The following is a 16,570-nucleotide window of genomic DNA, read 5'->3' on the forward strand; positions in this document are numbered from 1 at the left end:
CCATCCAGCCTGGCCTTCAACTCCACTATGGGTGGGGCATTCACAGCTGCAGACTCTCCAGAAAGGCTTCCAATTAACTTTCAAAGCAGCTGTTAATCAGGACTATACGATGTTATATTTAGAAGTGCAGACACCTGAGGTTGTCCTGACAGAGAAATGGTCAGGTCTGTGCTTGCCATTCGTTAAAGCTGGCAAAAACCTCTAAGGTAATGAAGTCCGAGAGCCGATCCATCCCCACTGGCCACGTCCCTCAATTCCACATCCACATGGAACCGTGGTGACTACCACCTTCCTGGACAGTCTGTGTCACAATGCCCGACCGCTCTTTTGGAGAAGTAAGTGACTTAATAACACCCAACCTGAACCTCCCTTGGTGTAACTTGAGACCTGTGAGAAGGGAACTGCTGAAGGGCTGCCCCAGCTCAGGCAAAAGCATTTTGGTTACCACGGGTTTGGTGTAAAACACTCTTAATGAGGTTGTAATTTCCCCACGCTGTTCAACTTCGGTCTGAGAAGGAACGTGACAAGGGGAACGGATCGTGGGCACGCGATCTATTTAGGAGCTCACCAGCGATTTTTCGGGCTGTGTTTTTTTGCAGAGCAATCCGGGGGCCGGTGGCGGGTCCTGCTCGTAGCTTCCCTGCCGGAATTGGCTCCGATTCCCTCCTCACTCTGCTCTCGCTGTGCAGTGCTGCGTGGCGCCGGCAGCCTGAGCAGAGGGAGCTCCAGCCCCGCGCAGCAGCTCCGGCCGCCGCCAGCAGCTCGGAGCCCCCATCTGCAGGGCGGGTGGTGCCGGGGGGAGGCGAGGGGAAAATAAAATAAAGCCAACACCCGGGTCAATGCTCGGCTCCGCTCGCCGCCGGCACCTCGCTCAGGTCTGAAACCGCTTCGCTTTGCTGTATTGCGCTTGCCTGGGCTGGGGGGAGGGGACGAAGGGGAGGTTTAACTTTTACTTGACATTAGCGGGTTATTGTCAGCCTCCCCCGGGCCGAGCCCCGCGGCCTCCCGCGCCCCCTCGCCCGGCCTCCGCTCCTCCGCTCAACTTTGTTCAAAGGGCCGCGGGGCTCCTCCGGGCCCGGGACACGGACAGAGCTGATAACCCCGGGGCCGCGAGTTGGGGCTCCGTCCGCGTTCGCCGAGTAGGGGCGGCTGAAGGCCACCGCGCCAAGGACACACACACACACACACACACATACACTGGATACAAAAGTCGGGAGGATCGCGAGGAGAATCGCGGTGCAGCCGGAGCCATGCGTGCCACGGCCTCCTGAGGGGGAAGGCGGGCGGGGAGGAACGGAGCGAGAGAAAGCAGAGAGGAAAAGAGAGCGGGGAACGCCAAAGAAAGACGCGGGGTGGTGGAAAGTGTTCGCCTGCTTTTGTCTCGCAATACAGTGAACTGGAAGATGGAGATGGATGTTAAGGGAGTTTCTCCGTGCCCGGAGCCCATCCCCCCGGCGGCGGGGGCTGGCGGCTGCCCGCACCAGCGCCCGCACCACCGCGATGGGCAGCCCTCCGAGCCGGCCCCCGCCGCCGACAGCGGCCACCCGGAGCGGCGGCACAGCAGCGACAAAGAGGACAAAAAGGTACGTCCGCACCGCTCCGCTCCGCGCTCGCCCGTCCAGCTCTCTCCGGGTCGGGCGGGCGGGCGGGGGCGACGGGCCCCACCGCTATCGCTGCCGCCTCGAGCGGCCCCGCGCCGCCCTTTGTGAGCGCGGCGGCGGCGGCGGAGGGAGGCGGGGGGCCGGCGGCGGAGGTTGCACGAGGACAGCGGGGCGGGGAGGCGCGGGGCCGGGGCGGCGGGCATTGTTCGGCCGGGAGCCGCCGCCGCCGCTAAAGTTTGCCTCGCTCGCGGGGGGCAGCGCCGGAGGGTCCTCCCCGCTGGTCGGGCGGCGGCGGGGACCGCTCACCTCGCGGGAAGGAGGGAGCCCGGCGGGCCGCCCTCCGGCCCTGCTGTGTCATTGCGAGCCTCGGGTGGCGGAGTTCGGAGGGAAATGGGTCAGCCCGCAGCGCTCGGTGCGGGGAACGGCTCCCGGCGAAGGCAAAGTCGGGAGGGTGGCACGGAGGGAGGTTGCCATCGAGATCGTGGCGGCGGTGCGCGCTTTTGTCTGCGGGCACAGGCTTTATTTCCGCTAGTTGTACCCAGCGTGCGGGGCTGAGCCCGGGGCTGGCGGAGTCGCGGTGCGGGCGCTGCTGCGAGGAGCGGGGTGTGATGCCGAGATGGGAACGGCGGTGCGTGAGCGGCAGCCGAGCGGTTGGCTGATGGACACCGCACGTAGGTGCCGAGCACGGAGAGAAGGCGAAACGGAGCCACGTTGCCATCTGCCGCCTTCGAGCCGCGGGTCTTAAACTAGTTTTACTATAGTTTGGTTTTGTTGCGAATGGGTAAGAGAACGGGGACGCGGCGGAGGAATGCGGAACGGCAGCGCGATGAATGAATGCAACAACTCTGTCAGACCGCGTATTTGCGTGAGGGGAGTTGAAATCAGCGTGAGAAACGCGAGGGCTTTGGGAAACGCACCGGAGAGCCCTGCTTTGTGCCGTCTGCCTCGTACACTTCCACCCTTTTCAGTTTGATCGAATCCATCCTATTGTTTTAATTACGAGGGAATATCAGAGCCCGATGGTCTGAATAGGGCCTGCACGGCTCGATAGGGAGGATCCGAGGGTTTCGTTTTTGCAGCGGTACCCCGTGGTTTGTGTATGGTGGCAGATGAATGCAGAATTCCATCTCCCGTGAGTTATGAATATTTCATTCTGACGTGCTGCATGCTACTGTACGCAGCGGAATGGCTTGTGTGTGGCTGTTTCTAAGATCTCTCGCCTGGCGTTGCGTTACTTGATGGAATGTAGAATGCATTACTTCATCATAATTACAACGGAGAGCCACAGTTGCCGTTCACATGGGTTGGTTGTGCCGGCACAAGGAGCATTTAAGCCCTGCCATCAGCAGAGAGCTGCGCTCTGTAGTTACTTTCGGCTGTGCCACGGGGTCTGTGTGATGCTTTACCCATTGTGGACACGAGGAAAGCAAAGGACGCGTGGCTGAAGGTGAATGAGTGCCGGGGAAGGCTGATTATCGATGGTATGACTAATTAGCCCATTGCAACGTTGTAATTAACGGCTTTCCGCTGCTTCATTCTGTATTTGCCGGAATATTTTAGATGTAGAAACAGAAAGGCTACCTTTTTCCCCCCCAATTGTAGCCATGCATAAATACTGTGATAAATTCAGTTTTTATTATTTTAAATTGGATATCAGCTTCTCCAGGCTTGCTGTTGCCAAAGGGCTTGCAATGACTTTAGCTTGTATGGTTTAGGAAGTACTGTGAGATTTCAAACCTTCCTCAACATACATGTCTTTTCTAGGTACTGTCGCAGGACAACCAGTGCTGCTTCTTAGTGCAAAAGTATTTTGGGTATCTAGTGAAATAGTGGCACTAGAAACGTGATGAAAAAGGGAAAACCTATTCAAGCGGTAGGAAAATCCAACCCTACTTGGGGAAAAAAACGTGCAGGCACAAAACAAAACCCCCAGTTTGCCATCTAAGAGCTTTCTAAATGGATTAAAACAACAGTATCACTCTATTTTTGCCCCCTAAACAAATGTCTGAGGCACACTGATATGTTTTAGGAGTGTGAGCACTCTATGTGGAAACTGTAAAGAACAAGAGAACTTGATTTTCTGGCATGTATACTTCCAAATTCCTAACCACTAAGATCTCCCAGAATCCTGTGATTCTGCTGGCAGGATGTGCTTTTTAGGATCATTCTTGAATTACGAAGAGCCTCGTGTTTTATCGTTCGGCTTCATTGTCAGCAGAGGTGAAAAGAGTTTGCTTCCACCTAAGTGGAAGTGGGTCAGTTTATACTCTAATAAAGCTACTTCTTGTCACTACCTCCTAAAAGAACATTGCAGGATTAACTGAGCATATTCTTAGTTCTGTGGAATTTCAATAGAATATAATGCTGTACCATCATTTCTATTGATACTGGTTTTTTGTCTTTTCTCTTTTTTTCCTCTATCATGTGTTTGTTTTTCACTTGTCTTTGAACATCAATAAAATTCTGAAACATGTACGTTACTTGAAATATATTCCACTATCTTCAGCTCGGATGCTGTCATGCTTAAGAGTGTGCTTCAGTGCTTTCGGGGAAGTCCTAGGTTACATCCCACCCATCTTTCTGTATTGAAACCACCTCTGAGCAATGTCTGAGTAGAGATATGGTGAAAGTTGGCTTTTATACTATATTGAGTAGACAGTACTTGGCGCTTTAAAGCGCAGCTGCCATCTAGGTGGGAAAAATTAAGCAGATACTATAGAAGGCGAGATTTAGAAAGCAATCCGAGTATCAATTTTTGTTTTTTCTATTAAACCAAAACACATGGGAGAGTGTTTTCCAACACTGCTACGATGATTTCTGTTATTTGAATCAGAAGGACATAGGTGTAACCCCACACAGAGCATCACGCTGACTTCTTCCTCAGTGACACAGCAGGAGGGCAATTCCATTTTAGAAGGGGTGGGTGCAGGGAGGGCTGCAGGGGTTGTCTGCAGGAATAACGAGCTGCTGGGTTCAGGTAATGTGCTACAGCTGGCACTGGGATGAGAGCTTTCCCAGGGCTGGTACTTTGCCTTGGGACTTTCAACAGCCAGCGTTGCAGTGTTTTCATCTTCCAAAGTCCTGCAGAAGTTCTGCCTAGGTTTGGATTTGCTCATGCAGCTTTGCACATGCCAATTAAAGCATTTTATTTATTTTTATTTTGAAAAAAAAACCCCACAAAACTTAGGATGCTTGAGGTTTGCAGAGGACATTTAGCACAGATGATTTAAAATCTCTCCCAGAGCTTTCATGTTATGCCTACATTCCAGTTGTACAGGCCTGTGTGAAATATCTCCAAGGTGAAGAACCTTCTGTGTATTAACATGGAAACAAGTGCACCAAGGTTACTGCAGAAAACAAGCCTATCTGGGCTTGGTACATTGTATTCTACTTCATAAACAATTTGCCAGTGTTTGATACGAGGGTTCTGAAGTGTTTTGTGGGCTTGTTTGTGCAGCACTTCCCAGAATGCTCTTCCGTGACATCGCTGTGAGTGGTACCCAGGTGTGAGCTTCTGGAGGGGAAGAGCTGAGTGCTTTGGGGAAAAGCATTTGGTATTGACTTGGGAATTCTACTCTGCTGCACACGTGTTCTGCCACAAAGCTGCTTGTCAGCATCTGAAAGCCTTCTGCTAGTGAATTTGCAGGGCTGCTGCCATCATCGATGGAGTGGTTATCTTTCACAACCAGAAGGCCAGGAAGAGTGAAAGGATCTTTGGAGTGAATTCTTTTTTTTAATAACATCTCTTAACATATGTAGTTTGGTTTGGTTTGAAAAGCAATACGTAGCTAAGTGTTTTCCTTTAGGGAAGAGAAGGCCTAAGAAATGTGATTCCTGCTTGGAGCTGGTGGTAGGAAGTTTTGTACTGTGGGGAGGTCGTTCCAGTTGCAGGTCAGACTTGCTTCTGTCACTGCAGGCAGTTCCACTGTGAGTAGGAGCAATTCTCAGCTGCTGTGTTCCTGGAGATCTAGACGTTCTTTCAGATAACCTGGGACCCACCCACTGAAGAACTTGAAATTAAAAACCAAAAGCTGATGCTGAAGTCAGTGGAGGATAAGGGAGACCAGCATGGGGTAGGTGAGACAAAGGAAGTGGAGACAATACTACCAGTTGCTGATATCAGTAGCTTCTCTTGATAACTCTTTAAATTGCAACGTCTAGTACTAGTGGCAGTTTGCAAGCACTGAAGACCTTTTGCCAGGTGCATCACAAGCTATTGTCCTGCCAAGATGGAAAGCAGATGTGAAGAGACAAGCTCAGGCCACCGGCATCACAGACAAAATCTAATGACTTGGAGATGGGAGAAAACTTTACTTGTGGCTGCTGATATTCTGCGAGTTGGATGTCAGACAGAAATTCCAGTTTTTAAAGTGTGGGCAGTGCTGAGGAACTTTTTGTCTAACTCAGTGCTAAGGAAGTTTCAGAAATTTCTCAGCCCAACAACATCAATTCTGACTACTTCATGTCCACTTTTAAGTGTCTTCTTCATTCTTAAGCTGAAAGGATCTATGATATTCATATTGATTTGTATTGTGTAGTTCAATGTCTTCCTGACAAAATGGTCTGAAGAAAAGCTTATTCAGTGCCAGCATCACCACCTTCCAGAGCTTCCAGTGCCTGGTGGCTGCCTGGGTAGTGGGTCTGTCCCATGGCCACAGACCATCCTGACTACCTCATATTTGGGGCTGTATCCCACAGAGTTCCATGTCATGGCTGTAGGGCAGACTCTAATGTGTGGCAGTGTGGGGAGGGTCCCGGCTGCATTTGCCTGGAATGGTACCCAGGGCCACAGCGCCTGACACATGCCTCTGGAAGGGAGTCTGATCCTTTATTCTGCTGCTGCAGGCAGCAGAGCTCTTAGCTGTACCATCAACAGGTTTCAGTGAGCAGGGCCCAAGGGCCATCTGCTCTGAGGAAAGTTGAAAAATTTTTGGATTAAAAAAATCAAAAGAGGCAATTTGCTATGAGCTGAGAGCCTTGCTTTGCACGCAGGTCTACTTCTGCATTTCCATGTATTTGATGTACTCTGCCTCTAACACTTCTCTTGCCTTCTAGTGATAGAATCCTCAGATGAACCTAAGCTTCTACCTTTATTGCAGAAATAAGCAGATGAGAAGAGGTGAGAAGAATAGAGAGAAAACCACAACTGTTAACACCTCAACTGAAGGCAAGACTAATAAATTGCTAAATAGATTAGACATCTAGAAGAAGAGATATTGGGAATTAGGCCTCATAGTTCTCGTAGCTCCAAAGTTAATTTTTGTCTTGAATTCTCAGAATAACCTTAACTGCTATAGGACCTACTATTACCTCAGATAAATAATGCATTTAAATATATATTCATTTTGAGATGACATATTGGAGAGTAAGCATCTGGAGAATGAAGTCCAGCACTGCTTTACATCAGAGCATAAAGTTGGAGAGGAAGGAGCTGACTTCTGTGCTTTGCCAGCGTCTGCATTAAAACAACATAGTTGCATGCGAACGATTCTTGAAAGTCTTACATGGCACTGAGACTTCTGAAAGTATAATACGCTGTTTGAAATAGTTCCCCTCTTAAATAAATTGCATGAGAAATGTTTTGGCAGAGAGCAAATAGCTATTTAAATTTCTCAGCCAACTGATCAATAAGTGGATGAAGCTTGAAAAGCTGATCACGCTCTGAAAGGGTCCTGGGGTAAACGTAGAATTGTTCATTCTAGTGCTGAGATTTTATGAAAAGTCATTGCTACTTATAGTTACTACAAAATGAAGTGCATATGTAGTGGATTGTGTAACAAATCCAGGGACATAAACAATGAACTTCATGGGTGGGAGCTAAACAACACTCTTGAGTCATCAGAAACGGAGCCACAAATGTTGTTTGCTGAGGACGGGCTCTCTGGCTAAAGGCAAGTTTCATCTTGGCTGCAGGAGGGCTGCGAGGATTCCTGCCTGGGAAGATGCAGCATTGAAAAGGGCATTGTTATCTGCTCATGAGCTGCAGGGACATTGCCTTGACTCAGATGTAGTGGTATGTTCCTGTGGCTGGAAAGCAGCCTTATTCAGGACTGCACACGAGAGCCCATAGTTTGGCCAGCACACGGCATATCCTTCTCACTTATGTGGAATGTGTTCTCTAAAGGCCAGGGTTCACAGCAGCTCCTGTCCAAGGGTTGAGTGCCAGCCTGTAACAAATCTGGGCTTTCAAACAATGGATAATCAATGAGGCTAGAAAAGAACAATACCCTTGTTGGTGCATGCTATTCCCAGGCTTTTGCTTGATGCTGTCAGTGTTTCTAGGCCATCTCCATCTGTGCTGAAGCTCACTGTGTCATGCTACAGTAATTCTCACTGTTCTGAGGTTAAGTTTACCTGGCTGCAAAGTGAGGTGCTGCTACAGATGTGTGGACTGGTTCAGTTTTATTTGGTTGTGTGTCTGGTTGTTCTCTGCCTGGCTGTAGCCATGCCACTCGCATCATGACTGGGATTATTTCCCTGCAGCTTGTGCTAGGTGGCTCTCTGTACTGATTAGCTGTCAGTAGTAATTACCCGGTAAGAGCATAAAATTTGCACAGTCTCAGAAGAATTATTAGGTTCTAACAACCCACTTCTCAGAAAATACCCAAATAGTAAAGAGAATGGGACTGCAACTTTAGGCAGGAAGAAATAACATCAACAGCACTGATGATATTTCCGTGAAGGTGTTGCTCAGATCAAGCACTAAAGTGATGTTTAAACATGTGAAAGAAAAAAGGGCAGACTGGAAATATATTACAAATATTATGTATCCTATAATTGTTCCTTTCTTTCCTTCTTCACTCCTCATCCTTTCTCTGTGTCTCTGGAATTCTCTTCCATCCATTCTGTTTCATTTACCCAGCTATTAGAGGAACATGAATTGTTCCAGAAACTGTAGTAACTGATGCATCTTAACTGGGATAAAACAAGACTCAATTTGGCTTACAGTGTAGATGAAGAGTGTCATGTATAAAATTTGTTAGACAGCCACGATTTACTAGAAAAAAAGAGTAATTCTTCCATGCCTAATGGCTTCTGCCATGTGTTTAAATATAGCTGTTATTTTCATTATGCATTCTATTAAGTGAAGACCAATCTTGTTACAGAAGCAGAGTGGAAATGGTTTCCTTGACAGAAAAGCAAGCATTGGGTTAATAAAAATGACATACTCAAGCTCCCAAAGCTTTTTGTATTCCTGTTCTCTGGTTTCAGAGGTTGTTCTTTTGAACACCTTGACCTATAGTTCCAGAATTTATTCTTTCCCCCAAAATATTCTACTCAAGTTGGTCAAAGTGATGTTATCAACAGCTGCTAATACAGCAGGAAGATAAAGTGTGTATTTCCAAACGTAGCTTTAGACCTCCCGTGAAGTACTGTTATCACTGACTGGCAAGGGAAAATAAAATGGTTTGGCACCTGTGCCTGTTCCTTTAACCCAGATTCTATGTTAATTGATTCCAACAAGTGCCTCAAGCACCACTGACACCTCTTCTTCAATACTGACTAATGACTGTGATCTTACTGAGGTTATTACTAACTATGTACTTATTGCCAGGAGCCCGCTGGGGGAATCCTCTTTTTGGATCTGAACCAATATACTCCAGTAAAGTCTTTGTGGAAGGAGAGTTAAAGGGGCAATAGCTCCAGCTACAATTGCCATAGCTATTGTATTTAGTAGTAGTATGAAATTAGCCATGATATAATAGATAGGCATTGTGCTTTGCTGAGAATTTGAAAAGTATGTTAGTGCCTTGAGGTATTTGCTGTGTGAATCAGACATAACACAGGGAGGATTCCTGCAAGTCCTCACAGATAGGCAAGAGAGCATGTTGTGTGGGGATAGGATGCAAGGAACTCCTACTCTTCAGGCAAATTAAGAGTGAAATGGAGTGACATGGAGAGCAGAAAGGAAGTCCTTGCTGGAAGGCTAATTAAAAACAGCAACTTCTTAGTAGGACTGAGAGGAAGGAGTTTGTAAGGTTCATATTCCAAGACGAAAGAACTTTATGAAGTGTGTATTGGGTCCATGTGGAGTTCAGGAAGCACAGAACAGAATCTCGTGGAGTGCACAACATGCATATCTAGGCTTCCCAGACATTACACAGCGCCCTGGTTAGCCTTGTTAACTTTGTTGAGTGTTCTTTGAGGACATGCAGACTTACAAAGTATGTGAAAGCCACTTTAATAATTAATTGACTCACTCCCTCCCACCTATTACTTCCTATCTAATAAAAGACAATAGTGAGTCCTTTCTAAATCCAACAGTTACAATCATATTTGGGTTAGTTGAGTTTGAGATCTGAGAAGCTAAAAAGGATATCCCCAAAGATCTTAGAAGTTTTGTTTTTCCTTCTGGGTCTTATTTCTCCTGTAGCTCTCATATGATTTGCTCTTAGACTAAACTTTCCCTTATCTGGTAACTGATTTCAGGAAGATCAGTTCAGTTTCAAGGAACAAGAAGCATGTGTGCATGTCTCTTTGAACTGATTTATAACTGGAAGCGTGTTTCAGCTTTACTGCATCAGGGAGACAAGCTGAGATTTCCAAGTGATAAACTGACTTCTGCCTTAAGCAGAGCTACCACCACCCTCACCATCATTGACATCCATGCATGTGCAGTGTGATGCAGGAAATCACACACCATTATTAGATAGCTGTTAAGATGGAAGCAGGGAAATGGTGAGCTTGCTGGCATGACCTCAAAGACGGGCATCCTGAGATGTTCTGTAGTCACTTAAGGGTGTGCAGTTAAAGTCTACCTGTTGTGCGCTTGGGGAAATTTTCATTTAACCAGAGAATGCTTAAGTTTGGAATGAGCCCTGAATGTTTTTCCAGAGGGAGAAGGGAGGAAACCAGAAAGCTTAATGTGAAGGAAAACTGTACTGACCAAGGACAGCAAGTTGATAACAAAGGTTCCGACATTGATCCTGGATGTGACCTTACTGCCTTCCACAATCAGGAGGTGGTCAACATGATGGATGTCCACTGTAACCTGCTACTGTGGTTTTATACAAAGCAGAGCCCCCTTAGATCTTTGAATGGGGATTTGAACATGCTACTTTCAGAACATGCCAAAGGGACGCACTCCCTGCAGAAGATAGATAAATGATGAATCAATTCTAAGAGAAGCCATGTGGAGGTTGAAAGTCAGAGCCAATCAAGGTCAATATGGCTCAGGGAGCCTTTACAAGAAGGGTTGTACCACAGGACTGTCATGAGATAATCAGCCAGGTCTACATTTGAACTGGAATCAACAGTGCTGGGAAATGTTTAGTGCAGGAACAAGACTCTAACTTCTCTGTCAGGTCCAGTCTGTGCTGTGAGCGTGCTGCCTCTTTGTAAGAACCACCAACTACTTTCTTTAGGCAGCGTTTTATAGCCACTTCCCTTTGTGTGCTATTGCATGCAGAATAGTGACTAAGATCTTCCTTGTTATTTAGCCAGCAATGCAGTTGTATTTATAACTATTGATTTAGAGTTAGCCCTACAGCCTCATGACAGGCTATCTGTGTATCCCACAAACTATGGCTCTTGGAACTTCAAGGCTACCTGCAATGCCTATATTGTCTACACTTACAACTAAAGTACCTGAAAAGATGGCATTCAGTAATACTAGTCTGAGTTTTTCAAGTGTTTGTGCACATTATAGAATGGCTTGCATAGGAAGGGACCTTAAAGATCACTTATGTTCAACCCCCCCTTGTCACGGGAAGAGATGCCTATGTGGTGCTGAGATCAGGGCATCAGGCTCCTTATAGGCATTACCTCTGATGGTAGTATAAGGCCTCCTTATTCATATGTTCGTATCTGATAGTAGTAACTGGAGGAGACTAGAGCCATGAGAAACAGATAACCACAGATAGCTTACTTTGTCTGGGTTAAACTTGTTTGGGGTAGAAGCTGCAGAGGAGGGAGTGGGGGAAGTACAGATGGTTAAAAATAATCTGGAGGAACGTGGATTAGTAGGATCAGGTGGATGTAGTCACGTCCCTTGGCAGAGGTGTAGCAGTTTAAAGGATTCTCGAATTTACACACCTAACAGAAGGGCGTGCTATAGCATGAATGGGAAATTGAAACTCACTTCTGTGTGTTAAGCTCCTCAAGGTAGGAAGAGAACTGTTTAGCCTAGTTTAACTTTGTGAATATTTTTCGCATCTGGAGGAGAAGGAAGGAAGGAATGCAGACAGGTTGCAATTTAAAGTAAATTTATGCATGACAAGTCTGTTAAAATAACAGATTTATTGAGCATGCATCGTCCAAATCTTGCTCTTTTCCAAACAAAATACAAGAACCCTCCTGATGAGATTTTGTTTGGTATCAGGAATTATTTTTCCTTGGAGGGGGAGATGCTGCGTATCTCACTGCTGCTACAATGAGACTCGTAGACTTATGTGTATATCTGTGGTACAAGATGTAATATTTTAATGGTGTACAATTGTATTTCCTACTGTATCTAGTCTTGGAGCTCAGTAAAGAAAGTGTGCTGTGAAAGTGAGATCCTAAAAGGCTGTATCTAACCTGGACCAGCTGTTATTGATTGATAGTTCACATAAAGTGCCAGCATAATAGCTGGACAGGGGTTTGAAGCACCTTAAAACTAAAACATATTTTAAAATGATAGCCATCAGCAAAATTGCACTGTTTTAGGACGATATGTTTAAAGAGCTATTTCATTACAGTGAAATATCTCGGATTCCAAGTCGTCTCTTATTTTGCCACATGAAAAGTTGCATGACAGTGTCAAAAGTTGAACTGTGGTGTTAACCTGCTAATAGATGTATGAGAGCAGGTTGCTTTGTCATCTCACTTGTGTATCAGATGGAAGAGTGACACATTGTCAGAGATCCAGGTTATGTTTTCATCAGGTGCTGATGGTGATGCTTAAGAAAGGGTCAAATTCTCATACCTGGATATGTATGATTCCTCCTACATGACATTCTATAACTCTATAGGATGCTAGCACCTTGAAATTACTTTGAAGTGTTGCAATCACCCTATTTCCACTTCCCTCCCCCCTCCCCTGTCCTTTTTCTGGCAAGCAGATGAATGGAAAAGGGCTTGTTCATGGCAAACATTGTGCTAACGATAACGTGCCAGCGTGTGTCTGGTTTTGGACTGCGTCCGGTGACTGGTTACTGACTGCAAACCAGGGCTTTTGCTGGCATTTTTCTGTGTCTGACATCCAATTTGGACCCGTACTGCAGAGGGAAACAGTAGTAAGCTAGTAACAGAGTGCCAGATAGTAAGAGGATGACAAGTCTTTTCCAGTCTTGTGTGAATGTTACTGAATGAGCAGTCAGTGCGCTAGGGGCCAGTGAGCCAGCAAATATGTTCAGCTTTCCCACAAAATAGTCTTCAGAATAGTAGGAGGTGTGATTACGGAGGGGGGGCACTGGCAAGCTCCAGCGAGTGGAACCAGGCAGGGGAGGCGAGCCGTGGGCTGAGGCTGAGCTGTGCTGTGCCACCGCAGCTCTGTGCCTGACTGCAGCTTCCACTGAGGGCAGGAGGCTGCCAGCACATTTCCCATAGGGAAAAAGGTGGAGGGAAGTGCCAGGAGGGCACAGGCAGTGGAGTGGATGCAGGGCAGCGTGGACAAGGGCATTGCAGGCAGGACGGCAGCAATAGTAGGGCAGCAGCAGGTTGCATGCATCTTAGCTGCTTGCACACGATGAGAGTGGGGCCTCTGAGTGTAATGGTCTGACATTCGCCCCTCTTATATTAGCTGTATTATTTACCAATTTCAAAAATGATTCAGTAGGGGATAACTAGTGCTCTGAGATCATGATGGGTCTCATCAGCTTTCCGGAGAGCTCAGCAATTATGGTGTGAATAGAGGTGAGTGTGATGGACAGGCTGGGCGGCTGCTCTCTCTAACCTGAGCATTAGTCCTCTTGTGTTTGTGCACACCTCTTCTCTGTGAGGAGCTTCAATGATAGTGAGAGTCCTATTGGCAGAAACAGTTTAACAGGTAAAATGGAGCGGGATAGATGTTCTTCTGGTTGTGTTTTTTTATTTTTAATTGAAAAAAAATTAAATTAGACCAAGCACACAGTAAAAGAAGTCTGATTTGCATGAAAATGGGTATGCGTTCATAGTAGTTCTTAATGTTAAAGTAGGAAATTACTTTCTTTCAGCTCAGTGCCCTGTACATGTGATTTCCAGAATTGTTTGGTTCTTTGTGACTTCCAGTAAGTTTCTATTGCAAAATGGTACCTCTGAATTCCTTGTGAAACACTCAGGCACTTTGTAACCTAGTAGATAAAGTCGTTGCCTTTTATAGGGAAGCACTTTTTATTCAAATCCATTGGCAGCTTTTCGATACATTCCTCTTTTTTTTTCCCTCTGTCAAATGCATTATTATGGGTTTAACAATAAATGCTATCATTAAGAAATACCGTGCGTTTAATAGCTGTAATTTAAAAGTTTTATTCCGTGAGCAGAAGTGTGTGTGTGTTTGCGTCTATGTAAAAGCCACTTTCTGTTGGATTTTTAAATGCAGCTAAATCTTGGAATGAATTAGAGCAAATGTCCTTTGTTTAAACTTAACAATGCTTGCATTTGATATTTTCAGAATTAATTTTGTAGCAAATTTCATTACATCGCTGTTGTGTTCTGGGCACAATAGGGCAGCTCACTTGCAGCTAAATTAATATCTGTGCTTTAATAGCAGTTTGACTTGCCTAGGCAATAAACTATCTCCCGTACCTGGTGGTTCTATCAAGATAAAACCTGCTAAGCTAATTCTGTAAGAAATCCCTGTGTCTGTGATGGAAAGAATTAACCCTGAAGAATTTACTCTCTGCAAAGCATGACATCTTTATGAATTTTACCGTAATGGTGGTAACTAACTCTGAGGGCTTTGCTGGAGTAGATCCTTTCCCAAAGCACTGTCTGAACTCTTCTTGGAAGTCCTTTAGAATTAGAAACTGACTATGGCCTTACTACACTATAGCTTGTTCTGTTCTAACAAAAAGGCATGGTTTTAAAATGACTTAAGGAATTTGATTAAAAACCTTGTGTGGATACACTTAATTCGGTTAAACCTAACTAATACAAATTTAATATGCACGAGTAATTTATAGGTATCAGCTGAGCTAACAGAGTAAGTTTTTAACTGTTTACCTAAATCAGTTTTTAAACAGACACGGGGAAACTTTCATATAGTGAAAGATTGAGAAGATTGGGACTGTTTACTTTGGAAAGGAGATTAATCAGAAGAATCAGAAGTGGAAAGGTAAAAGGTTACAGGCAATGAAGGCATAGGCTCTGTGAAGTATAAATTGTACCATCAGGGGAGAACAAGGAACATGCAGTGAAGCTGAAAAGTGACAAATTCAGAAGTAGGTAAAAAGAAGTGCTCTGCCATGCAGTGAGCTAGTTGCTTGAGAACTCACTGTCAGTAGATATCTATCTCTAAGGCCAAGAGCTTAACAGGGCTCTGGGGGAATAGAATCATATGCAGGGTAGGTTTAGTCTTGACTAAAGGGGGAGGTTTGAGTGAAGAAAAAGGGAAGAGCTCTGCAGTTTGGTGGTACAAGAGCTGAATGAAAGCTCAGCACTGATGAATAGAGGCACATCTTTACATCAATAACAAGTGTGTCCAACTACAGTGGTATGAATTACAAAACAAAAAAAATGGTTTGAGGGATAAATGTACATTTGGTTCAAGGTGGTCTACTATTAGCGAGGAATCTTCCTGTTTCTTTCTTCCCTATGTGCAGTTTCTTGTGTAATCTTTTGGTTGCAGGATTCTGTCTGGATAGATCTTCTGTAGGAAATTCTAGTTCTTGTACAAATCACTGCAGTTGTGCACATTTCTTTCCAGAAGGTCATCATGCCTGGTTGTGCCTTAAAAACTATGGCAAATGCTCTTGAAATCTCATTAGTTATTTGAATTGCTGCATTTCACTGCTTCTAAGAGGCAAATGCCACCTTAGCAGACAAATTTGTGACAACTTCTCCTACACTCTTTTGGTCTGATTACCGGCATATGAAATAGGGAAGGCTTTGGAAAACAGTGTTTCCTAATGCTTGGTCTTTTGGAAAGAAAGACCATTGAGATGATTTGTTCATATTCACAGCTGCTAAAAAAATGAACTTGTAATTAGTCATAGGGAAGCAGCACAGAGAGAGCAGTAAAACAAAGATGACCTATTCTCATCCTGCTGCTTCCTAGTGACTTCAGTCTCTTGGACATACAAAGGTACCTCTTGGACACAGATCTTAAAAGGGACTATATTTCACTGATCAAGGCAGGGGAGCCTGTAATCAGGTTCCTGAGGTGGAGTGCTGTTACCAGCACTTAGAAAGATAGAATAATTAATTTAGGTTAGAGCAGACCGCTTATGTTGAGTCCACCAGGTCTACCACTAAACCATTGAATCAAGGAATAGAATCATAGAATTCTTTAGTATGAGAAAAGATCCTTAAGATCATCAAGATCATTTCAGCCTTATCTTAGTTCAGTTTGGAGAGCTGTGTGCTACAGGGAAGAGAGCTCTGGAAAGTGACTTATTTTTCTTATGAGTTTTTACCTTTCATTGCTTAATGCTCTGAAGTATCCCTAAAGTTGTCTGTGCTGCCTCTTGGCTCTCGGTAGTTGGCAACTTGTGCTTTGTTGTCAGTGGAAGAAGCCTCCCTATGTAGGTCAGTGGGTTGTTTTGGGATCCAGCTGCAACCTGAATCATCATGTTGCTGCCACACACTGCAGCCCAAGAATGTGTCCAATATACTTTTTTTTTTTTTTTTTTTTTTGGTATTGCATACCCAGCTAACCCTGTCAAGTTGTTTGATTCACACACCAATTCCTTCGCTGTTTGCTGTTTGTGATGGAATGAGGTCATAAGTTAAGTCTAAGGCCATTTAATCATTCACTTTGTCCATGATCTACCCTCATGTCCTGCCTTCCTTAGTTGTGCCTACAGTATCAATTGATTAATTGTGCTATGGTGGAAGGACATGGCATGCAA

The 16,570-nt window shown here is 45.3% G+C and overlaps 1 protein-coding gene across 5 annotated transcripts in view; it reads left to right on the forward strand.

Moving 5' to 3' along the window:
* Positions 1-221: 221 nt before the first annotated feature.
* RBMS3 (RNA binding motif single stranded interacting protein 3) overlaps positions 222-16,570 on the forward strand; it is a 689,820-nt gene continuing 673,471 nt past the window's right edge. For 2 of the 5 annotated variants that reach the window (XM_015853918.2, XM_015853919.2), the window contains exons 1-2: positions 227-335; positions 1,393-1,583. In XM_015853918.2, the coding sequence (XP_015709404.1) occupies position 335; positions 1,393-1,583 (192 nt within the window). In that variant the 5' untranslated portion in view covers positions 227-334. Of the gene's footprint in view, positions 336-382; positions 876-1,392; positions 1,584-16,570 lie in introns of those variants that run through there. The other 3 variants (XM_015853914.2, XM_015853917.2, XM_032442362.1) reach the window with 3 other exon arrangements.

This window comes from Coturnix japonica, chromosome 2 (genome assembly GCF_001577835.2).
Source record: "Coturnix japonica isolate 7356 chromosome 2, Coturnix japonica 2.1, whole genome shotgun sequence".
Classification (NCBI taxonomy): Eukaryota; Metazoa; Chordata; class Aves; order Galliformes; family Phasianidae; genus Coturnix; species Coturnix japonica.